We start from the raw sequence: 25422 nt of genomic DNA, 5'->3' as shown, positions 1-25422 counted from the left end.
TCCCCCAGATTTTTTTTATTTGTTTGATGTGATTTCCTGTATTCTGGTGCATTTTGGGGATGGCCAATACTACATTAAATCAGATTCATAGCCTACATCCTGATTTGTTGATATTGAGGCAATGATTCCATGCAAAGGCTTGGGCTTCAGGGCCCCCTGACCTCTTGGGCCCCTGGGCCTGGGCCCGGTAGGCCCGTGCAGTAATCCATCCCTGGCTATGTTCCTTAACTGTGTCCTCCTTCTAACTGGGCCTGCTTTGTGTGTGTGTGTGTGTCTGTGCGTTTCTGCACCTGATATACCCAAAAAAGTTACAAAATTGTTACTTTTCAAGCACTTTCACCTGTTCTGATTAAGTTCTAAGAAATAAGCATCAATAATGATCAAAAATATTGCTTTTTTTTTTACCTTTTTTATAATTATATTTCCTTGTTTTCTCACAACAAAAAAAACTAAAATCATATACGTATGAATGATCATAAATGTGATCTCACAGGGGTAAATGGCAAATATGAACCATAAATGATGTCTATATCATTGGTAATAATCGAGCTAAAATAAACATCTGTTAAGTATTTTGACATAAATTGTTATAGCTGTATTGATTTAAAATCCTAATAATGTGGTGGATCCACCAGACCCAGATGAGATGAGAGGATGACTGATGCTCCACGGACGGAGGTGGTTGGCATCCTGTGCCCGTATGCGTTCCTCACAGGGACTGGTAGCCATCGGACCTGCGCCTGCAGATGGACGCGAGGATCACGATAACAATGAGGATGAGAAGCACAATGCCCACAGCAATGGCAACAGCGTAGTAAGGCTGGTCGGCATTGCAGGTCAGCTATAACAGAAAGACAAGTTGAATACAATGAATGACATGGCCATAGTACAACAGAAGCTCTGTTCTCTTAACCTTCTAAAAAAACATGTATTTCCAGACAACACAGTAAATGCTGCAGTGTCCCTTATGAATTTGCAGAATTATTGTCTTATCTGTCAAAACCTGTTTTGATTATATGAGTTGAATGTGCTTGAAAAAAACATCTGGTCTCTTATTGTTCATTTCACCTTTAAGAGGTTACATACAACTGATTTGGTTAACATGGTAGACATATCAAATACATTTCAGTTCAAATAATTGTGTTTGCTTCTCATTTTGTTAAAGGCCAAGTAGGCATCTTGCATTTGTTGGATTGCTTTTGCTAAATGTTGAAGTTTTTTTGCTGTTAGATTAATTCCAAAGTCTCATAATACTCACTCTGGCCAAACTGGTTAGTCACAGTGAAGTTGAAGGCCTGGACTCGATCCTGGGTCACTTCCAAGTATATCTCATTACCAAGGAAGATTCTTCGTTCTTACAGGAATAGGAGTGGCCAATGGCTGCCTTAATGAGATCCAGTGATTCATTCTTGGCAATGTAAGGCTTCTTACTTGCAAAAGCATGATGCAATAGCTCATCCATTTGTCTGTACAACAGTCAGTTACTTACTGCTCATAGTTAGAGAAGTGGGGTGGAGTTTAGAATGACGAAAGCCAACCAGACAGATGAAATAGGGAAAGCCTAAAACATTTAATTGAAGTGATGATTAGTTCTTATTAAAGAGAGTTATTAGTGGTTTAATGTTTGGGTAAGGCTATTTGCACCCCTGGTACAATTAGCAGTGTATGCTATTCGTACCCTGGTGCAATATGAAGTGAATTCTATTCGTACCCTGGTGCACACAGCAATGTGTTCTATTAATACCCCGTCTGGTACAAATATCAGTGTATGCTATTTGCACCCCTGTGCATTTACTCTGGCATATTGATCACACAATGTAATTAAAAAAAAACGAGCAACATGTTTTTGCTGTTATGTCACAGGGTTTGAATAGCTCAGCTGTGTAATAGACACTCTGAATAAGGTATGCTGTTTGCATCAATGAATAGTTAGCAGTGGATGCTATTCGTACCCTGGTATAGTAATGTATGCTATTTACACCCTGGTGCGTGAACTAGCTAATTGTTGCAATCAAAACTTCCGTTTGAGAATCAATTTCTTGTTCAAATTGTGCACCTTCTCTCCAGAGACGTTGGTACACGTGCGCACTCACTCTGTCAAAACACATCATGCAGAAATTGAACCCCAGTCTCCCATGCTGTACTAAACCACTACTTCCACATCTAGAAGGGTGTTTGCAGGTAAACTTACAGTTTATAGGCCTGAGCATCATATTCATGAAATTTCTGTTAACTAGCAAACTGACAGTTGTATGTGTTCACTGAACAAGGATTATGAAAATAAAAGACAACTTTTCAATCTAAAACTTAATTTGAACAGATATTAGTGCCGAAACCTTTCAGAATTCTTCACTTTCTGCTGATGAAAAAAACGAATGTCCGCCATGTTTTTTGTGCACACTCGGTTCATATTTTCATCCATAAGATTTTATGACCTTATGGCAATGATAATGTATTTCAATTTAATTCAATGTACCAGTATTACTAAATTACTACTACTAATAATAATTTGATTAATTAATTAATTTACATTATTGTTAAATGCATGTTTTTTTGGTGTGTTCATAGCCTTCCATGATCTTGGGGTAAGCACTTAGTTTTCTACCAGGTGATCTGCAGGAGCACAGTTTGGATAGTCACGTGCTCATGCACCCTTTTATACATTACTGGTCTATTGAAAGTGATTGCGTATGGCTTGTAGGAAAAACAGGGTGCTTGCCGATTTCCAAAAGAAAGATTTTGAACTTTAACCTTTGACCTTTCATATTGTTTGTGTATTGTCAATTGTTTTGTGTATTACTATGATCCAAATGAGTGTAGGGTACTTTTTTACAATCTATGCTACATTTTTCCATTATAATGTTTCTTGTCCATGTTTCAACTCACTAACCACACAATCAGCCATCTTCTTGCCTTGGTTTCAGTAATGCATATGAAAATATTTAACATATAAATGTAATTAAATGTAATTATATTGTTCTAATCCTTTGTTAGACAGTAACAACAATGTATATTTCAAAATGACAAAAAAAAGCATTGGTTGAATATTGTCTTATGTCACTGGACAAAATTGTGGTTAATTTCACCAAATGTGATGACTCAGAGAAAAGACAAAAGCGAAAATAAAAAACAAAAGCAAAACAACTTCCATACCTACACCAATAAAAAGACGCTGGTTCAGCTTACTTTACAGGTCGCCACACAACTCAGCACTACTTCACAGCATTTGGTGCCATGAGCTGATCTATTACTGGTATGCTGTGTCATGTTCTGACAGTGGTCTTACAGGGGAGTAACACTTACATTGTGACTATCATTATTTACTCAATCTGCAAAACATGTCTACCACTGTGTGATCTCAGCAATAATAAATACACCTAACTTCAAGCCAGTGACCAGATAAGTCCAAAGTCCAACAATGACCATTGGTAAACACTGCAAATGCAAATGGACTCAGTAAGCTTACCTTCTGCTGTGAAAGCGTAGGTCATGTTCAGATGCAAGGAGTTCACATAGACAGTCTTTGAGGTTGTGTTCTGTTCGAACACATGAAGAAAACTTTCAGGGCTTTTAACTTAAACTGTGCTGCCAAAGTGGATGATCACTGAGGATGGATGGTAGCCTACAATTTATTTTATATGACTACTGTAACTACCTACGTAGGACATACTGTCACTATGCCTAGACAAACACAAGCAATATACAAGCAATGAAATATACAAGCTGTGTTGACTCTCACTCAGCTGCAAGACACTGGGCAACATGTAAATCCTTACTGAGCATTTGGTTCATTAAAGCTCTTACAAGAAATACTGTGAAACCCAATTGACTGTAAAACTGAAATGATACAATTTCATACACATTTCTTAGCCCTATTCACTTCAAACTTAATGTGACAGTATGCTATTCTTTGTCAACACTTCGCAGTAGGCCTACAGGGCCAGCTGTAACATTTGGGGAGGGTGGGAGAGGTGACATAATATTCTTCCTTACAGTTAAACTAAATGCCCGTAATGACCGGCCTAGATTCATTTGATAAGAAATGTAAGTACCGGTACTGTATTTAATGTTTTTAGAGGGTTTTCATTCTTTATTTTATTTATCTTTGTTTGATTGCAGCATAGGCAAACACTTAAGACGTTTCTTTTCTTCTGACTCTTCACATTTGTATTTTTGTATTTTAGTATATTCTTTATCTTCTACTGTCCTTATTGCTTTTTGGGTTTTTATATTATATACTTTTAATTATGATGTATCTATCTATCGATCTACCTATCTATCTATATAGCATGTACTGTAGTCCTTATTCTTGAAAGTGCTAGTACTCTGCACTAAAATATAAGCACACACTTGTGTTTTGGTGTCCCTTTAGGTTACTGAACTATGAGATGAAATACCTTTTTATGAAGCAACTTCTTCGTTTTTCTGCACAAATGTCTTTATGTACAAATGTCTTTATTCAACTTACAGTGGAAATTAGCTGTGACATTTGTCATCTGAAAATGTTTACAAGTCTTTAAATTAACTAACTCACATGTACTTATACATTCATTTTGGCATGTATACAACTGCTTACCCTTTGGAAGTGAAACATAATAGTGCCCTCCTTAAACTTTAGGGTGAAGTTCAGTGAAGTTAGGGTGAGTCCTTAGCAGTCACACCACTTGTTTTTGTCATATTTGGTTGGACAATGAACGTTCCTCCAGTCTGACAGGAACATGTCAATAAAATAAATCAAAAGTCTGTCAAAGGCATGCTTAAGAAACCCAAACATTATAATACACACAGTTTTACATGGTGCAACAGAGCAAGTTAAGGGTTATTGGTTCCGCCAATTTTGCAAAAAGAACAAACACATTGTCCTATAAATCATCACTGTAGGATAGACATGATACAACTCTCAGAACCAAGCAAAACCATATTACCTTGCTGTCATTCACTTTGACCTGAAGTCTCATCTGGGCCATGACGTAAAGTGTGTCTCCTTCTAAATAGGTGAAGTTGCCCATAGTGATGTTTAGGAGTTGGGCCTGGCACAGGGGTTGTAGTAGTGGGTTTGGTGGTTGTGGTGGTGGATTTTGAAGTTGTGGGTTTAGTGGTTGCGATGGGTTTGGTGGTGGTTGTGGTAGGTTTGGTGGTTGTGATGGGTTTGGTGGTGGTTGTGGATTTGATGGTTGTGGTGGTGGTTTTGGTAGTTGTGGGGATGGTGGTGGTTGTGGTGGGTTTGGTACATTCCAGTTGTACTTGTAAGTCGATATGTTGCTACTATGTTTGTTTAAAATACTGAGTAGGCCTAATTCTTTGTTTTAAACTGGCAGTGTTGGGTAGTAATGGATTACATGTAATCTGGATTACGAAATCAGATTGCAAAAAATCACGTAACTACTGTATAATCAGCCCAGATTACAATAAAAAATGTGTAATCAGATTATACATTGTTGGGGAAAACTTGATTACATTTTATCATGCAAAAAATGCCTATGGTAGCCTAACTAATGTTTTAATTATAGCCTAACTAATGTTTTAATTTGACAAGCAGTCCATTCGTTTGTCTACTGTCACTATCATCCAAAAGCCTGTGTGGTTTCTTGACAAGAAAAAGATTCAAATCAAAGCCCAAGATGGATGAGTCATCGACATCGACTGATAGACCCATTCCAGTCGGGAGAAATGCATTCAGTTCTTGGCAACATCGCCAACACTTTTGATTAAATACAGTGGAAAATAAGAATGTGGAACTTGTTTGCAAATTGTGTGAAAAGTAATCCTAATGTAATCAGATTACGTTACATGTTTTGGGTAATCCTATTGATTATGTTACTGATTGAAAATATTGCCCTGTAATCTGTAGTCAGTAATGGACAGGGTTGGGTAGTAACTGATTACAAGTAATCTGGATTACGTAATCAGATTACAAAAAATAAGTAACTATAATCAGATCAGATTACATAAAAATGTGTAAAATTATGTGTTTCAGTACATACAGGGGTGGGCAAAAATACATCAGGAAGTAGCCTATTTTAAAATAAAATACCAAATATCCTCTTTTTAGTTTATCATAATGAACTACAAAATAGTGTATTTTTGTATTTTGAAAATACTCAGAATACTTTTTACAAGGGGGCATGGAATCACTTTGTAAATCAGCTTTTTTATCCCAAACATTTAGGCTATTAAAACTTGAATAAGGCTACATATGGAATATCACACACCAGAAATTCCAAAACGGTTCAATAGTTCTAAACAGGCAAATTTATTAGCAGGGATGGATTACTGAACAGGCCTAATAGGCCCAGGGGCCCAAGTGTTCAGGGATCCCTGTCTGCGTGAAGTCACTACTATGTTCTCCTAACCTGACTCCGCCAGATGGATGCTTCGCATTTGCTCTGCATGTCCATCTGGGAACTTTCCGTTGGAGAACTTTTGGGAAGGGGCAGAAATACTGGTTAGCTGATTGGATAAACCATCTGTCTATCACCACCTATGTTGGTTATCGACGGGCCAAATCAACCAATTAGATGAACGAAGTGTTCTTCTAATGCCTTCCTTTAACATACAATTAAATTAGGTAACGTAACTAACGTTAACATTTTTAACTTACCATTTGTATGTGACATGAACCTAATCAATGACAATTCCCACCAAGTTTTCACGGTAGGCCCTACACTTCTGAAGAAAGTATCTTCCTCCATTATGAACTGGAATCGGCCGTGGAGGATGTCTGTGTCGTTCATTCCTCCCAGCTGCATGGCTGAGACTCATAGCTTCACAGCTTCCCCAGGAATACTCTAATTTGAATAAAACTTGCGCGATAGCTATGCTCATCTCATTTGTGGATACCGTCATGTTGTTCGTTGTTGCGTCACACCTAAACCCGCCTAAAAACCAACGCTGATTAGCCGTTCGTTTGGTGAACTGCTACAAATTTTCTCTATCGGAAAGATGCCAGACTGATCTGCGAGTGGAAACCTGAAGCTCGCGAGATCAGGATGGTCTCACAAGGCTAATGTTCTCCAGCCCTGATATCGGAATAGGGCCCCTCAGCCAAATAACATAGATTATGTTATGTGATACTGTATGTCTTAATAGGGCCCCTCAATCATATAACACAGGTTATATTATTCACCCTGATATCTAAACGGGGCCCCTCAGTCAAATAACACAGGTTACGCTACAGTATGTGTGATAATCATGCTTTGTAATTGCCATCTTTTTTCACCGCAAGATGCCATAAATGTGTTGATGGTTATATTTGTAAGTCTCAATCTATCATTTATTTGCACAAAACTTGCCAGAAGTCCTAATTTAAGGGGTCTTAAGGGGCCTTTTAGCACAACCAACCGCGACCCAGAGGATAAAATTAACGAGTATTTTTTTCACTTCATGTGAGTGGTTCTGTGCAGAAATACATGAGCAGTTGATAGTCATAATTTGTGTTTAAAAGAGGAAGTAGAGGCTACATGTGTGCTATATTGTAGCAGAACTAGTGACTCTGAAAAGGAGGACAAGTTGTCTATAAAGTGAGGACAAATTGGCCAAAATGAGGACACCCCCTAATGTCTGCTTATAGGCTTATTAGTTGTGTAACTGTAGCTAGCTGGTACATATGTGCATGTAGGCCTATGTTGTGTATGTTAGCTTCCTTCCCAACGCCTTAATAGATGTGCTAGTTGCAGCAGCCTGGGCTTTTAGCTCGATTGTTAGCACGCACAACTCCCGAATCCAAGGTGTTGCTGTTTGTGGGGCGAGTGCATGGCTGAGCGTGCAAATCAACACAAGGCATTGGTGCCGTGACCCGGATCAGGAGTGAGGTTTAGACATAAACACGCAATTTGTGTGCTACATGTTTACCACAGGTCTGCCTGCTGTGCTGAACTGCTGTGCCCCAGTAAAATCTCAAGTCCAAGTTCAACTAAATTGCTCACAGAGTAGGCCTACTCGTCACATATATCACACAGCATAGGCCTATCACGTGAGCGAGTGGAATCTAAGCTTTCCAATCATATTAGCGGCAGGTTGCTGTGATAAATGGTTAACGTTGTATGAAATTTAACCATATTTGTATTCTGCGTACCCATTACTTTCTGTGAAATATCTCACAAACTCTTCACTTAAAACATGGCAAACTCTATCTCACAATAAACAACAGACCTTACCGAATACGAGGAAAGCATGCCTCTGTAGGCCTAGCGGTTCCCGAGTAATCCGGTTTTGAAATTGCAACAAATTTCTACATGGTCTCCAACTTCGGGCCGGAATTATAATGTATTTAAATGTAAACTATTTGTGTCAGTACATACATTTTTGTAAATTGCTTAGCCACAAAGTAGCCTACCCCACTATCATGGTTTTTATATCCAGATAGCAAAATCAGATTGGCAGATAGCGGACCGCTTGTGGCATGTGAAACTCATATGCTTTGTGGTTGTGAACTTATTGCAGTATCATCATAATTTTTCCACCTGTGTGTGCATTGTTAAAATTCTGAAGTGCAAAATAGTTTAGGCTACAGCACAAATACTTCCATCCATAGATAAAAATAATCACCTTTTCAAAGTGCACCAGATTGATGCATTAAAATGTTAGAATATACAAAGGTTTCTTCCGGGGGGAGCTCCCCAAGGATGATACATCAGAGCCGAGGAAACCCCTTTGGTCTTTGGCCACCAGTCCCCTCTGTTGCAGTAGTCCCCTCTTTTAGTAGATCACTTTGAGTTACTGTAATTTAAAGTTAATTTAAAGTTAATTTAACTCTGGGACCCCCTACCTGGTGGGCCCAAATATATTTTCATCTTTCTAAAACAGTTTTTCCATGTCTCAAAAAAACAAAATTATTGTTTAAACACAGATATTTGTGCATTTACTTCAAAAACATGGAGTTACAGCCTGGTCGGGACGATTGAAACACCTTGATAGATAGTCATAGGTTATGTTATGTGATACTGTATGTCTTAATAGTGCGATTGAAACACTTGTTTCAATCATCCCGACAAAGACATATGCCATTATAGCCTGTTTTGCTTTCCATGTAAACAAGCACGCAGTATGAAAGTCTGGGATTGTGAAGAAGGCATAAAACGTCCTCACTTTAGATGAGCTCACAAAATATCATTAACTAACCACTTGTAACTCCTGAGTTAATTATTAATTATAGTATTAGTGGTTTATAAAATATGTATCCTCACCCTAACTAATCATTAGTGCATGTGTATGTAACAACTGTTAAATAATGGAAATATTACTTAATCAAAAACATATTATTGCATCATTTATTAAGTATTAACAATAATGTATAAACATATTTTAGATAGGCTTATTTACTATGAACAAACTATTTATAACTGTCTGAACAAATGCTTTACTGATGATAAATTATGTATGAACAAGAAATTACTAATGATGAACAAACCATTAACTAATAAGTAACAAAGGCTTAATAAATGATGAATTGTGTGTAGTTATTATAAAGTGTTACCGAAGCGTTACCACAACACACATCTTTGGGACATTCGCTAAACCCAGTACAACTTTGTAGCGAGTGCAGCGCATGCCGCTACTGTCAGTAGCTAACATTATTTTACCGTTGGATGTAATGTTGGAAAGGCAACAATGGAAATTTAAATGAAGGATCAGTATTTGCCTTTTTTTATTTTACTCAATTTTAAAATAGCGAACTACCAGATTTAAATGTTGTCCTAGAGGTCATTTGTAAACTTGATTATTTCCCAGACTATGCATGAGCTAAATCCTAAACAGAGGACATTCAGGACATTTAATGGATAACAAATGTATGGGGGTGGGGTTTGGGAACTTAGTTTCTTTCTTAAAATGTCCTTGTGGTGATGGATGCCATTTTCAAGGAAGAGAAAGAGGAAGTTCCCAAAACGCCACCCCATCCATTTGATACCATTCAAAAGTCTTAAACGTCCTCTTTAGAGAACACACAGAGTTAGCTCAGTAGTATGTGTGGTGTAGGAGATATTCCAGTTTATAAATTGAACTGCTGGTAGTCTTATGATAGTCTGGGAGCCAAAGGCCAGAATCTTGGTGAACCTATTGGTTAAAGTTTTTATCTTTGCTGTTTCTTGTTGCCTAGGGGTTACAATACGAATAGGGAGGGTGCCTGGTGATATTTCTTGGGCAATTCCCTATATTCAGCTCTAAAGTTGACCTAAGTAGCGATTTGTCCATAAAAATGCCAATTTCATTACCATTTTGGAAGGACAACATAAAATGTATACCCATTTTTCCCTTTTCTTGCAGTAGTATGCCACATTGTGACCAACTTAAAAGTGTTAGATCCAACTTTTCTCTTTACGATCCCCTCTGGATAAGTCTGAAGTTGGAAATAATTAAAAGAAAAGTCAACTGAGAGAGCCAAAATGGTTAACTTTATCAGGGCAATGCAAGGACAAAATGGGGTGTAAACACATTTTTTTTGTTTGTGCCAATTTTGTCACCCTGTAAACAACTTAAAAGCATTAGATCTGTCTTTTCTGTTTTATCATCCCCTTAGAACATGTCTGAAAGTTGAAAAAAAGTAAATAACTTAAGGAGCTTGAATTGTTAGGTGTGTGAAGTGCTACAAGACAAAAAAAAATTGAAAACGATAGGCTTACAGATAAGATGCTGAGGGAGAACATTAGGACATGGACCCCATATGACCATGACCTTTGACCCCATGGCTTGAGTACCCCATGACTTGCGTACCTACAGTAATAGCTGATATTCATTCTCACTAGAGGACAGTATTAAAACCACTTAATGGATTTGACATGAGGATTTATGTAAGGGATAACATCCGCAGAGGTGTCCTGATATGCAGAAATAATGGAAGAGACAAAGGCAAAGACCTCTCTGATGCAAAACAGAGGGAAGTTTTCTCCACCCACCAAGTTAATTAATTACCTTACAGGACACCTTAAAGGATGTTATTCTGTTTGTCCCCCAAGTTGCGTGCCAGTATGTAGGCAATAGGCATGCATTTATAACACAAAAAGGGAAATGCAGTTCAGTGCATGATGGTGGGTAGTTTGCTTTGTTACAATTGATTCCACTGTTGCGAAGCCTGCTTATTGTCAGTTCAATCATCGTTTACATTGATATGGGATGGGGATTAATTTTTTTTTATCAGATCTACTTCATAGGAGCCCTAATATACAGAAGGAAAAGCCCCCAATAGCCATAGAATAGCCAGCCAAACAGAAAATAGTAGGCTATTTCTTGTCTCTTATGGATAAGTTTTCGATAATATGCCTTTCTTCTAAAAGTTGGTTATTGTGTGGGTATTTTTTGTATTTTAAAATTACTAATTACTTGTATTTTATTTTTAATGAAATACATTTTTCACAGCAGTATTTTATATTTTATACATTTCATCAGCCAGTATATGTAGTTTGTAACAAAATAGTTGATGTATTTGTGCCCATCTCTGCATGGCATTGTGTTGTCCCATCCTCTTTTTCCTTGGTCATGGCTATGTGCTTATAGCTTAACTTATAGGGTGGAATGGATTTAATAGTCCCTTTCGCAGCATGGAAGGATTAAAAAGTTCCTCTGACCACAGTTCCTATAACTATTTAAGCTTCTTCTTTGGGGTAGGGTCTTGGGTCTTTCCCTGTGCGCATATAGGAACCATAGCTGATTTGCATGCCAAGGCAGCAGAGTGCCATTTTTAAAAATGCTGCTGCTGTTTAAATTTGCATAACATAAATACTGCATGGGAAGGCTGCAGACTGCCTACTGTCATGCAGCAAATGCATCACATTTTTCATAAATTTAGCCTGACTCATCTACATTAACATGTAATACTGTTACTAATGTTAGCTTTCTAAGAATATCTCCTTGATACCTGACGAAGACCTCTGGTCGAAACGTTAATAAACCACTCTGGGAGCTTATAGAACAGTGTGCGGGTATCTTTTTATTTTTCAATTGTCGGCTAAGCCTTATACCCAGCACCTGTTTAAATTGTGTAGATGTGCGTGCACTCCACTCTTTGACAGCTTTCTAAGAAAAAACATGATTTTACCCTCCATCTCGCGTTCCTATTTCCAAAAACGACACCCCTTTTGGGGGACTTTTAATGTCCCCCAAGTTGAACTGAGCTCCTCCCAGCACCGATCTGCACACTGCAGCCAGGGATACTTGCTTAAGAATTAACGTTTTCAGCATCCACAGTGTCCATGTGTTCATTCAGACATTTTAAGTTATAACAGTTATAAAGCAGACAGTTAAAACAAGTTATTTTTTTCCCGTTTGGTAAAGTCAGTCGCTCTTTATTTTAACAAAAATGCAAATGCTTTTTAAAAACAGACAATGAAAATATTTCCCAGTGTGTAGCTGTATACAATATACAATGCATATATTCCCTTCATTTGCATAATAGTTGAGGACTGCCTTTAAATAACCTTACAAAGACTAAAACTTTAAATCTGTGCAACAACCTTTTTTTGTTATTCCCAATTATGCATTCCCTTTGATTAGGCTAACTGAATCAGTAAAACATATTGATTTGTTATGAAATACTATTTTGTTTTACAATAAATTGTGGCATATACCTATTTTGATTCCCTTAGTATAATGTGAGCGACAGACATCTCTTTTCCATTAATACTTTACCTAGCTGAAGAAGCCAAATCAACAACAAAAAAATCAGTGCTTTATGAGGATAGTAACCTTCACTCAACACCATTTCACACAATAGCATCCTACAGACATCGGTTAATAACACAGTGCACAAAGAATTGAAGCTGTAAACTGTCGAGATTACAAAATATGGCTTCCACATCGAGACGCAGAGGGAACATTACAGGTGAGATGAGAGGATGACTGATGCTCCACGGACGGAGGTGGTTGGCATCCTGTGCCCGTATGCGTTCCTCACAGGGACTGGTAGCCATCGGACCTGCGCCGGCGGCTGCAGATGTACGCGAGGATCACGATAACGATGAGGATGAGAAGCACAATGCCCACAGCAATGGCAACAGTGTAGTCAGGCTGGTCGGCCTTGCAGAGGTCCACTGTCACAGAAGGACAAGTACCGTGAACACAATGAATGACATGGTCATAGTGCAACATTACCTCTGTTCGCTTAACCTTGTCTGTATTTCCATAAGCAATGGGTCAACACAGTGAATGCTGCAGTGTCCATTGTGAATGTACATTATTATTGTCTTATCTGCCAACACCTGTTGTAATTATATGAGTTGAATGTGCTTGAAAAAAACATCTGGGACCTCATTTATAAAGGCTGCTGCGCACAAAAAAGTTGCATGAACTGGGCTGAACTGTGCGGAATGAATTTAATAAGAGGCCATAAAATCTTTTTCTTAAGTCTCATAGATGAGTTATTCTATTAAAACGCACCGTTCAAGCATTGATACACTCACCTTATTTTAATACAGAAATGTCAGTCGGTACTTATTTCACATAGGTACACTTGTAAAATGTCATACTTATATCGCTGTTTGACAACTTTGACTTCCTTCTCCAGATTGATGTGACGTCTCCATCATTTCAATGATAGCCAATAAAATGATCGGTATAAATGTTAGAATATTCATGAATCGTTTTGCATTGACCTTTTATGGGATATTGTGGGACGACAATGGGAGGAGTATGACGCTTGTGCAAGCACACACAATTCAACGCAGGTTGGTATTTATAAGCAGCCGCCTGCGCTGCACGATTTTATAAATCAGAATATTTTCGTGTGTACGCAGATTGCAAGGTTTGGGCATTCGCAATACAATGTTTTAGGATAGAATCTACGCTCAGTTTAAATGAGGGCCCTGGTCTCTTACTGTTCATTTCACCTTTTAGAGGCTACATACAACTGATTTGGTAGACATATCACAACACGGTAGACATATCACAAGCATTTCAGTTCAAACAATTGTGTTTGCTTCTCATTTTGTTAAAGGCCAAATAGGCATCTTGCATTTGTTGGATTGCCTTTGCTAAGTGTAGAAGTGACAACATGTTTTGCTGTTGTCTCATAATACTCACTCTGGCCAAACTGGTTAGTCGCAGTGAAGTTGAAGGCCTGGACTCGATCTTGGGTCACTTCCAAGTATATCTCACTACCAAGGGAGATGGACTCATTCTTACAGGAGTAGGAGTGGCCAATGGCTGCCTTGAAGAGATCCAGTGATTCATTCTTGGCGATGTAAGTCTTCTTACCTGCAAAAGCACGATGCAATAGCTCATCCATTTGTGATAGCAACAGTCAGTTACTTACTGCTCATAGTTTGAGAGGTTTTAGAGAAGTGGGGTGGAGTTTAGAATGACGAAAGCCAACCTGACAGATTAAATAGGGAAAGCCTAAAACATTTCATTCAAGTGATAATTACTTCTTATTAAAGAAAGTCATTGGTGGTTTAAATCACAGACTTTTTAACATGTAAATATTTTCATCCATAAGATATGCAATTTTATGACCTCATTAAGATATACGTTGTGGGAATATGATGGCAATGATAATGTAATTGAATTCATACCAGTATCACTACTAATAATTTGACCAAACAGCCTGCATTATTGTTAAACTTATGTGTTTTTGGTGTGTGTTCATGTGATCCCTGGGTATTGAGTCCATGACCTTGGGGTAAGCACTTCATTTTCTACCACGTGATCTACAAGAGCACAGTTTGGATAGTCACAGTGTTTGGATAGACAATACACATGGTACACCTAATAAACTTTAAGAGCATGCACACAGAGCTAATAGATAAGCTAACTAGCAGGATAACTTTATGGTTATGGTTGTGGTTATGGGATTTCGCAGACGCCTTTGTCCAAAGCGACACACAAATACAGTGAATATCAATATATATACAGAGAATATCAATAATAAATAATAATGTCAAATTAATCAACAGCCTAATGGAAATGAAACAATATTATACAAACCATAACGCATAAGAAGCGCTTAAAGAACTAAGTGCATATTGAACAGGAATGTCTTTAGACCCCTCTTAAACGACCCAAAACTACCACAGGAACGGAGAGCACTGGGCAACTCATTCCACCAACATGGAACCACTGAGGAAAAGAGTCCTGAATTAGACCTAGTGTTTACTTTAACCATTTAACCTTTAACCTTTGATATTGTTTGTTTGTGCATTATCAATTGTTTTGTGTATTACTATGATCCAAACTAGAGTAGGGTACTTTTTTACAATCTATGCTAAATTCTTCCATTATAATGTTTCTTCCATTCAAAATTCAAAGATACCTATGTTCAAATTCAAATTGATTTGTCATTGTATAACTGATATCAAAATGCATTTACTCCGTTATTATTCAAAGGAACTGTGAGTGCTGTCCTTTTTTCTATATATTCATTATGCTACAGAAAGGATCCAGCACCCAGTTGACTTTTTTCAGAGGGTGTTGAGCATGTTGAGCATGCTTTTCCATTGCTCTATTGCCAGCAGTGCTTAAGGTGCTTGCACACTGCCCCAACAAATGCCAACAAACTACAGTACAACAAACACCAACAGCTGGCTCAGTGTGTACTGCCGTGCTGTTTGTTTGTCTTCTTTGTTAAATGGAGTTGTTTGAGTTTGTCCAAAAGTAATTATTTTCAGTTACTGGACAAGTTGGTTTTCTGAACATTCTAAAGATTGCAGCCAACCAACTTTAGAATGTTGGGGTGTGTTCAGCCTCTACACACTTCCTTATCAACAGAGATATCAAAGATCCTTGATCCGCTCCGCTTCCTCCCTGGTGATACTGTACGACAGAAAGGTTCCAGATCCAGGATAACATTCAGCTAGCCCTGTTGTACTGTTTTTTCCTCTCTCTCTCATTCTTTTGTTTGTCTTGGGCCTGGTTTTAGTTGATCAACATATTTTTTTTTTCCTATGAGCATTATTTTTTTTTTTTTAAAGTTCTTCTTCAAGAAGCAGGTTTATTTGTGTATGCAGAGGAATTTTTAGAATGTATTGCAAGGTTCCAATGGAAACAGTATCTCAAGGAAGACGCCACCAAAAAGTGTTTTTATGAATACTCATTAACTCACTAACCACACATCAGCCATCTTTTTGCCTTGGTTTCAGTAATGCATATGAAATGTATCATATACATATAATTATATATTATTCTACTCCTTTGTTAGACAGTAACAACCATGCATATTTGAAAATGACAAAAAAAAAAAAACATTAGTTGTATGTTGTCGTTTGTCACTGGCTAAGTTTGTGGTAATGTCAAATTCAATTGATTTAACCAAATGTGATGACTCAGAGAAAATAATAATAATAAAAAAAAAAATTAAAAAAAACTTCCAGACCTACACCAATAAAAAGATGCTGGTTCAGTTTACTTTACAGGTCGCCACACGACTCAACTCAGCTCAGTACTTCACAGCATTTGGTGCCATGAGCTGATCTGTTACTGGTATGCTGTGTCATGTTCTGACAGTGGTCTTACAGGGGAGTAACACTATTGTGACTATCATTATTTACACAATCTGCAAAACATGTCTACCACTGTGTGATATCTGCAATAATAAATACACCTAACTCCAAGCCAGTGACCAGATAAGTCCAAAGTCCAACAATGACCATTGGTAAACACTGAAAATGCAAATGGGTTCAGTAAGCTTACCTCCTGCTGTGAAAGCGTAGGTCATGTTCAGATGCAAAGAGTTCACATAGACAGTCTTTGAGGTTGTGTTCTGTTCAAAAACATGAAGAAAACTTTCAGGGCTTTTAACTTAAACTGTGCTGCCAAAGTGGATGGTCACTGAGTGGTTATAGGTACAATTTATTTAAAATGACTACTGTAACTACCTGCGTAGAACATACTGGCACTATGCCTAGACAAACACAAGCAATATACAAGCAATAAAAAAATATAACCTCATGAGGGCTGTGCTGAAGTAAACCAACCTTACTGAGCCTTTGGTTTATTAAAGTACTTACAAGAAATACTGTGAAACCCAATTGACTGTAAAACTGAAATGATACAATTTCATACAAATTTCTTAACCCTATTAACTTAAAAACTTAATGTGACAGTATGCTATTCTTTGTCAACACTTCACAGTAAGCCTACCTCTAAATTATAGGATGAAAACATCCTTGTGTTTTTATCAAGCAACTTCTTCATTTGTCTGTAATGTGAGAAAGCTTTCTTCCATTGTTTCTCCAATCAGTTTAAAGGGAACACACCTTGTTTCATTATGGACGTACAGTTAGGAATTGAATACTCTAAACAACCATTATTGTGGTATACATTTCTTAAGATAACAAATCTGTATTTATGTAATCTCCTGTAATCAATAAAATTCATATTTTCAATACATTTTAAATACAAAATACTGTAATTATGTTATTCAATTTACAGTGGAAATTAGCTGTAACATTTGTCTTAAAAGTCTTTAAATTAACTAATAACTCACATGTACTTACAGTATACATTCATTTTGGAATATACAACTGCTTACCCTTTGGAAGTTAAACGTAATAGTGCCCTCCTTAAAGGTGAGGGTGAAGCTCACAGAGTCCTTTTTAATCACACCACTTGTTTTTGTCATATTTGGTTGGACAATGAACGTTCCTCGAGTCTGACAGGAACATGTCAATAAAATAAATCAAAAGTCTGTCAAAGGCATGCTTAAGAAACCCATACATTATATTACAAGTCAGTTTTACATGGTGCAACAGAGCAAGTTAAGGGTTATTACATCGGCTTAAAATTACTGTTTGACCTCAACCTCACATATGTGGGTTCCGCCAATTTTGCAAAAACACATTGTCCTATATAATCATCACTGTAGGATAGACATAATACAACTCTCAGAACCAAGCAAAACCATATTACCTTGCTGTCATTCACTTTGACCTGAAGTATCATCTGGGCCATGACGTAAAGTGTGTTTCCTTCTAAATAGGTGAAGTTGCCCATAGTGATGTTAGTGGAAGGAGTTGGGCCTGGCACAGCGGTGGGTTTGATGGTTGTGGTGGGTTTGGCGGTTGTGGTGTGTTTGGTGGTAGTTGTGGGTTTGGTGGTAGTTGTGGTAGTTGTGGGTTTGGTGGTAGTTGTGGGTTTGGTGGTAGTTGTGGTAGTTGTGGGTTTGGTGGTAGTTGTGGGTTTGGTGGTAGTTGTGGTAGTTGTGGGTTTGGTGGTAGTTGTGGGTTTGGTGGTTGTGGTGGTAGTTGTGGGTTTGGGGGTAGTTGTGGGTTTGGTGGTTGTGGTGGGTTTAGTGGTGGTTGTGGGTTTGGTGGTCGTGGTCGTGGTAGGATTGGTGGATGTGGGAGCGGCGTGACCAGTAAACATGGCTGGGGGCTGAAGGCTTGCCGATGGCTTGTCTTTGTCACTCTCTTGGGCTGATGTGATTGCTGCATTAAGAAATTATAGACAAATTAATAGGAAGGAAAACAATAAAGGGCTGTTTGCACTTGGAACGATAATGGTACATTCCAGTTGTAGGCCTACTAAGTCGATATGTTGCTACAACGTTTGCATAAAATACTGAGTAGGCCTAATGTTTTGTTACAAACTGGTATTACTATATATGGTAACAATCACTAACAACAGACAATTGCTAACAAACAGTAACATTTTGTTCTTATGACTTGTTAACAACCGAAAGGCATTCAACTCGGTTTTTACTCAGATGTGAGGTCATTCAGAGTCACCACTCTACGAGACAATTGAAAAACAGCATCAGTATAACGATAACGGTAAAAAGTTTTAAATATTGTACTAACTAAAATGAAAGACAACGTTCACATCGCATACTGTAACGGTAACAACATGAAGATGAACAACATGCAATATTGTTGGGGATCACTTTCAGAGCGACATTAAGCAAAGTGAATGACATTTATCATCTTGTTACAATGTCACCTAACAATTTGTCATCTACAGCACTCGCACATAAAGGCGCCACTGTCACTTGCCATGCACATTTTGAATTTTTTGTCTGGTAAGCATTCAATAAACAATGGATTTTATTGAGAGGCACCGACAGAAGTATAAATGTATCGGCACAGCGGCAGCGGCAAAGTTTGACGCTGGTGTGTGGGGTTGTACTTAAAACAGTGGAATCTATCTAATCCAGTGATGAAAGTGGAGTGTGCCGCAGTCATGTTGGCACTTTCGTGCGGAGGCCTTATACTGCCTATATGCCAGGCTCTTCCTGGAAAGCTTTTCAGCCAGCACATATATCTCCAGTGGAACGTCAGCTGTATTTTGGTGTACCTGTTTACATGGATCCGGTTGGGTGTTGCACCGTGTGAATGAGCATATTAAGATGCTAAAGGATTTATGCATGTGTAAAAGTCAAAAAGGAAAAATGTGTCGTTACAACATAGCTGATGCTCCATCGGAAATATGAGCAACCTAAAAATCCATCTGTGGCATATAGTTCATTGATGTCTTGGAAGCAGGAAAAATGAGCAAGGATAAGGATGTGAGCAACTTTGAAAAGGGCCAAATTGTGATGGCTAGATGTCTGAGCATCTCCTACACTCCAAAACCTGTGGGACTCATGGTCTGTGGTCAGAACCTACCAAAAATGGTCTATGGAAGGAAAAAAGGTGAACTGCCGGCAGGGTCATGGGTGACCAAGGCGTGTGGGGAGTGAAGGCTTGACCGGAGAGCTACTGTAGCTCACATTGCTGAAAAAGTTAATGCAGGTTCTGATAGAATGGTGTCAGAACACACAGTACTTCGCCGTTTGTTGTGTATGGCCGCAGACCAACCAGCGTGCCCAATGCTGTCCACTGGTCAGTGGGCATGTGGACATCAGACCTGGACCACTTAGCAAATGAAGAAGGTGGCTTCATCTGATGGATGACGTTTTATTTTACATCATGTGGATGGCTGGGTGTGTGTGTGTCACTTATTTGATGAGGAGACGACATCAGGATGCACTATGGAAGGAAGGAAAGCTGGTGGAGGCAGTGTGATGCTTATATTTATTTATTTATTTAGTCTCGTACTAACGTTACTCGGTGACCTTGAGAAAAAGATGAACATAAAAAAAAAAGTTTTTTCCTTCAAGATGGAATATGGCTGATCGTATAGCCTATTTCTTCTTTTTATCATAAGGATCTAATCCCGTAAAGGTGAGATATTTCTAAATGTATAATGCAATGGAGACAAGCATCAAAGACTGACAACAATAATAATAACAATAGGTATAACACATTCTGGTCCAAGTGCCCACAACAACCCAGGTTTGAGTGCGAACTGGGTCATTTCCTGAGGCCTGAGAACACCCCCTACCCCTTCTCTCTCCCACTCGCTTCCTTTCAGTCTCTTTATTGTCCAACAAAGACAAAAAAGAGAGATTGTTTCATGTTGTTAAGGGTTTAGGCCTATATTATAATTAAATATAACAGTTGTAATAATAAGGTAATAACAATAGCACTACAGTACTAACAGACTGGATGCACAACCACACTGGACTTCCCAGGATGACGCCATAATGAGGAAGCAGGCATGTGATCTGCTTTTTCACCTGACTCTATAGACCCTTTCAACAATAAAAACAAAAACAATGCTTGAACGTTCTATTTGGGCCCCAATCTACTTCCTCTGCATTAAGATAACATATGGAATGTTAAAAAGGAAGTCTTGTGGGGCCAACTATGATGCTGATAATGGAACTCTCTTGAAAGGGTCCATAGGCTCACAGTTTTTTTCTGCAGTGAGGAGATGACAAAGAGGGAGGTGGCTAAATGTGACAAATGCTGTAAGCAAAAGTGCTTGAAAAATGAAGATGCTAGGGTGCTTTGAGCTTGCTTTGTATTTGTATAAGTTTGCCCTGGTTTGTGTAAGGCTTTTGATGAGTCTCATATGTAGACAGAAAAGGTTTTCTTTGTCCAATGCCTAATGTGAAGTTCTTCTTTCGAGTTGTTTTCGTTGAGCCTATCACAAGTTATATTCGTATCATATGGATTGTTAATAGGTACATGGCATCCATCCAACAAGACAGGAAACAGTGGCATTTTCTTATGCTTTCTCTCTTTGAATGAGACAAGGTTAATGTTTCAATTATCACTAAACTCGTGAAAATAGCCTACATCTTGATTATCAGATCATTATCAAGAAGCTGTGAATATAGGCTATAGGCCAACTGACTGAACGTCATCCTGGCACTTAATGAGCTATAGCCTATGGCTAATACTTAACTTAACCTATAACAACGGTCACATAGCTGATAAATCAACATGTTAGTAATGTTATTGTCAATCAGCTTTTGCTGAAAATGTTTCTTAGTCAATACGACCAAGCGATTCACGGAATAAATCAGATTATTACAAATAGGCTACTGGTCATGCTGACCTGCAAGACCAGCTTTATGTTCAGGCCTGAGTTGTAGACAAGCCACATAAAACACATAAAAAATAATCACTTAAATTGATTAAACATTACATGTACAGCATTACCTGTGGATAAAACACACGTGGCAATCAGGAAAAAGACTCCCATCTTCATTTTGCTGATTTCTTCTTACAGAGACAACCCGTTGGTGACGGACAGTAAGCTATGCCAACTTTTTTCCACTGAGATGAGTAGGCTACTGACTGCGAAAATAAGCAGCTGCGCTCAGTGATCAGAGAGAGAGAGAAACGAAACTAAACATGATCTAGGAAGTGGAACTGGTAGGACAACTGCAGGCTAAACTTCACAGAGGGGTAGCTGTTAACCAAAAACAGTCCTCCACTTTAAATAAAGTTTCGATTTATTTAGCCTTTATGGCTGCGTTGTGCGAGAATTGCAAACCACTATAAAGGCAGACTGAGTTTTTTTTTTTTTTAACCACGAAACACTCGAAAAACGTGATTAGTCAAACGTTCATGTGATTGTACAAGGAAGTTCAGATTCAGAGCGTGCTTATTCTTCTGGTTTGTGTACTCTGGTGCGTGCATATTGCGGAAGGAGAGATTGTAACCTGACGAATGAAAGGTTTAAAATAAAACGTTGGCTACTTCCTCTTATCCTTTTCATTTGCTCGCATAAAGCTGATGAAGACTGTTACAGCCTAATGCATGTCAGCTGAAAGCGATGGGCTATTTAGTTAGGCTATTGGTTTTGGCTGAGTTGTTGGCCTATAGTTTTTCCATCCATCAAAATGGTAGGCCTATGATGTATTTGTTTGATGATGGTAAATGCACACCTTGTGAGGTGCTCACGATGGTAAATAAGACTTGAATTTAGAAGAAGTGTCGTGGCACACTCAGAACTTCAATATGCAGTAATTTTATTTGACCAAATAAAATTATTGCATATTGAAGTTCTGAGTGTGCCACGACACTTCTTCTAAATTCAAGGCCTATGATGTAGCCTAGGCTAGAGGATTTATCTACAAATTAATTTGAGTAGGCCTAAACCTACCCCTATCATTTATTAGCCTACTATGATCATGCAATGAACCAGTCTAGCCTAGGCCTATTTAATTTCTGTCGTTGTAGGCCTCTAGGCCTACCTAGGTCTGGTTATTTTCCAGATTCAGATTTGTCATCCAGTGACATCGTAGGCCTAAACAATCTCTTAAATTTCGGTTGCCATCAAAATCAATTTATTACGCGGGCCACTTCTGCCGTTACATTCCATTTGGAGAGGTGCGGGTCATCTCCGGTCATCCGCTTCTGATGGTGTGCTCTGAGTGCGAGCGCGTCGGTCCTGATAGTAACCTATCTGGCGCCATCTAAAGGCGTGGGACATTCTTTCAGTGTTTTGGTGGATTTGGGTTGGCTGGTTCCAGCGTTTACTGAATATATCGTGATATGTTGTGTTTATGGATCCATCATATAGGCTATAAAAAAAAATCAAGAGTGATATTTGTTTAGCAGGAAACCAAGGAGATAATTTTGAGCACTCTTGTTAGTTCTCGTTAAGCTTTCTAGGCTACCACCTGCTTCCGTGCAGTCATTTAAGGACGACCCAGCCAGTCGAAGCTGTCAGTTATTTCGCTTAGCAGCGTACTGTAGGGTTGGTTCCTTAGCTCTTGGCCCAAGTAACGTTAGCAACTAACCTCGAACCGTTTGTCATTATTTTGCAGCAGCGTCTTTATTTTTCAACTTAACCCGATATTAATAATAATGCTACTAAGACAGATGAGCCAGAAGTCCGCTTTATGCGGCACCGCTTTGAGACTGCCTAACTGTCTTACTGGGTAAGTTTTCATGCTGTCATGTTGTGTTGCTATCCTAGCTAACTTGATTTTTGTTACGGGGGTGCTGTTGCAAGGCAGCGTTAAGTTACAGTAAGTTAACCGCATTGCTTCTGTTGTTTGGACCTCGACTTAATGGAGCAAGACACATTTAATTTAAATATTAACTGGGTCAGTTGCGTTGTCGAAGTCAATGATACTGGTTAAGTAGAGGATGATAACTGCTATATGTTGTGCTGTTTGTCACTCTTTACATTGAAGGGCGAACCATCAGAAGGGAAACCTTGTCTCCGTTCATAATGCCCGTCTTTATGCCAGCCAAGCAGCAGAGGTAGGCTGTGACTCAAACTAAATGTCAGCAGCAACTGTACTTTGACCTTGATTTGCAGTATTTACTCTTTAGTTGAAAACTGATTTATTCACGGCTCATGGTTTGGTTCTGTAAGTTAATGAAGTCCAAACTCTACAAAGCCTAGGCTTTCCTGCAGATTCGCAGCTGTAGTCTGGTCCTCAAAGTTCAGTTCATGTCCTCTGCCGACCACCGTGTCGGTAAGAAGTGGGGTAAAGTTCATTCGAAGTCACATGACTCGTGGGAATTCTGGATTGAAGGGTTGAAGGTAGACGTCAGGACCAGCACATACCTAAGACATGTCTGAGTATTCCTGCCATGATTGTTTTTTTTTTGTTTGTTTGTTAATTTGTTACATTTTCCCATTCCCAGCCCCCACTTCAAGTGATTGACTTAATTCTTAATCATATTTTTTAGGTGGCTGTCAATGCTGCCACCATATTAGAATAGGATCTTGTGTCCTTGGCTGCACTCTGTTCTAGTTGGCATCTGTTGTTTCACAATGACATAGCTAAAAGGGCATCATGATCACACTCCTCACTATTGGACTGACATTTAGCTAAAGTGGGATATTTCAGAGTTTAGACCTTCAGAGTATTGTTAATTCTCTTTTTCCTGGTTATCTTCATACTCGATTACCTCCATTGTCTTTCACACTCCCAGGACTGTAAATTATCCAACACAATCTTAGTACCGTATTTTAGTAATGTACCGGTAATTGTATAATAGCACATAGCTACTATGAAGCACTTTTGTGCCGAGTGACTGACACAATTACTTGTAATATTATATATTTCCTGATATATTTTCATTATAAGTTGGGTACCTGTGATGTATGTTATGCCGTATATGGGTAAAGATATATTTAAATTACTGTAGTAACTGGTAAACGGGTTATTGATTAATTCCAATGTCTCCGTTCCACTCTGTTACCCTCCTTCAGGCGGTGTTGGATAAGCAAGCGGTCGGAACAGACTCTAGCTCTAAGGCAGATAAGGTGGACAAGGACGCCATGGTGGTATGAACCACTACTCTACCCTCTTTCCTTCCAAAAATCCAGACACATCCATGAGAATCGTCTGATGAATTTGTATTACTTTTTCTAATAGGGGCATCGCATCGTGTTCTTGTACACTGTAAAAACATCTATGATAAATACGAGACAAAACTTTTTGTTTTTATTATCGTTTATTTAACTAAGAAGTGACAGACTGTACTGATTTATTATCTGCCAGGAGTCCAAGTCTTTTGCAGTGAACATGTTCAAGGGCCAGATCAGCACGGCTCAGGTGTTTCCGTATCCTTCAGGTGAGCGTTGTAATAGTGGTGTGTTAGTGTCAAGGTTATGTCATGTGGTGGAAATGTCTCCGATGTGGAGAATGGAACGGCTCTGAATGGGACTCTTGTCCGCCTGTGCTTTCAGTGATGAATGAGGAGCAGACCCAGTTTCTCCAGGAGCTTGTGGGACCCTGTTCTAAGTTTTTTGAGGTAAGCCAGCGGTGCTGTTTGTCCTCTTCTTCAAGCAGTGGAATATGAGAGGTCTTTGAATCTCCTACATGCATTTACTTAGCAAGTAAAAGCTAACTTTGGTCCCTAGATGCAAATTGACGAACCATGAAACCACCATGTTCCAATAAGCTGAATCAAGTCACATAATGTTCATTAATAGAAACCCTTCTTTAGTATGTCAATGGATGTGTGTGTGTGTGTGTAGGAGGTTAATGACCCAGCCAAGAATGATGCTCTGGAGAAGGTGGAGGACCACACAATGCAGGGCCTGAAGGAAATGGGGGCCTTTGGCCTACAGGTGCCCGCTGACCTGGGTGGCGTTGGCCTCACCAACACACAGGTGAGTACAGAGGCCGCTCTGTGAAGCAACTCGGGCCGGGTTTCCGATAACGTTCACTCTTAGCGAGCTACGAAGACTCCAAAGGTA

At 38.7% G+C, this 25422-nt stretch overlaps 2 protein-coding genes and 1 long non-coding RNA gene across 4 annotated transcripts in view; 1 reads left to right on the top strand and 2 right to left on the bottom strand.

Moving 5' to 3' along the window:
- Nucleotides 1-72: 72 nt before the first annotated feature.
- LOC143127470 (uncharacterized) lies at nucleotides 73-8712 on the bottom strand. 2 transcript variants are annotated; one of them, XR_012987641.1, is made up of 5 exons: nucleotides 4926-8712; nucleotides 4577-4707; nucleotides 3467-3536; nucleotides 1259-1561; nucleotides 73-841 (listed from the first exon to the last, which is right to left on the bottom strand). It is a non-coding gene; the product is annotated as an uncharacterized LOC143127470 (long non-coding RNA). The 2 variants fall into 2 exon arrangements; XR_012987640.1 differs by having other exon boundaries at nucleotides 4577-8712.
- A 3531-nt stretch (nucleotides 8713-12243) lies between these two features.
- LOC143127467 (macrosialin-like) lies at nucleotides 12244-21611 on the bottom strand. Its single transcript, XM_076288989.1, has 6 exons — nucleotides 21411-21611; nucleotides 17833-18350; nucleotides 17456-17575; nucleotides 16615-16684; nucleotides 14011-14184; nucleotides 12244-13022 (listed from the first exon to the last, which is right to left on the bottom strand). Exons 1-6 carry the CDS (start codon nucleotides 21457-21459, stop codon nucleotides 12883-12885), a joined length of 1071 nt encoding a protein of 356 aa, XP_076145104.1. The 5' UTR covers nucleotides 21460-21611; the 3' UTR covers nucleotides 12244-12882.
- Nucleotides 21612-22711: 1100 nt separating this feature from the next.
- acadvl (acyl-CoA dehydrogenase very long chain) overlaps nucleotides 22712-25422 on the top strand; it is a 49271-nt gene continuing 46560 nt past the window's right edge. Inside the window, exons 1-6 of the mRNA XM_076288988.1 lie at nucleotides 22712-23140; nucleotides 23399-23468; nucleotides 24430-24504; nucleotides 24722-24794; nucleotides 24910-24974; nucleotides 25201-25335. Of these exons, the coding sequence (XP_076145103.1) occupies nucleotides 23067-23140; nucleotides 23399-23468; nucleotides 24430-24504; nucleotides 24722-24794; nucleotides 24910-24974; nucleotides 25201-25335 (492 nt within the window). The 5' untranslated portion in view covers nucleotides 22712-23066. The remainder of the gene's footprint in view (nucleotides 23141-23398; nucleotides 23469-24429; nucleotides 24505-24721; nucleotides 24795-24909; nucleotides 24975-25200; nucleotides 25336-25422) is intronic.

This window comes from Alosa pseudoharengus, unplaced genomic scaffold (genome assembly GCF_046254945.1).
Source record: "Alosa pseudoharengus isolate Yale_2024_CS ecotype anadromous, Long Island Sound unplaced genomic scaffold, YU_APseudo_1.1 YU_APseudo_1.1_scf_17, whole genome shotgun sequence".
Lineage (NCBI taxonomy): Eukaryota > Metazoa > Chordata > Actinopteri > Clupeiformes > Clupeidae > Alosa > Alosa pseudoharengus.
Note: the sequence above shows the minus strand (reverse complement) of the source record. Positions and strands in the feature narration are given on the sequence as shown.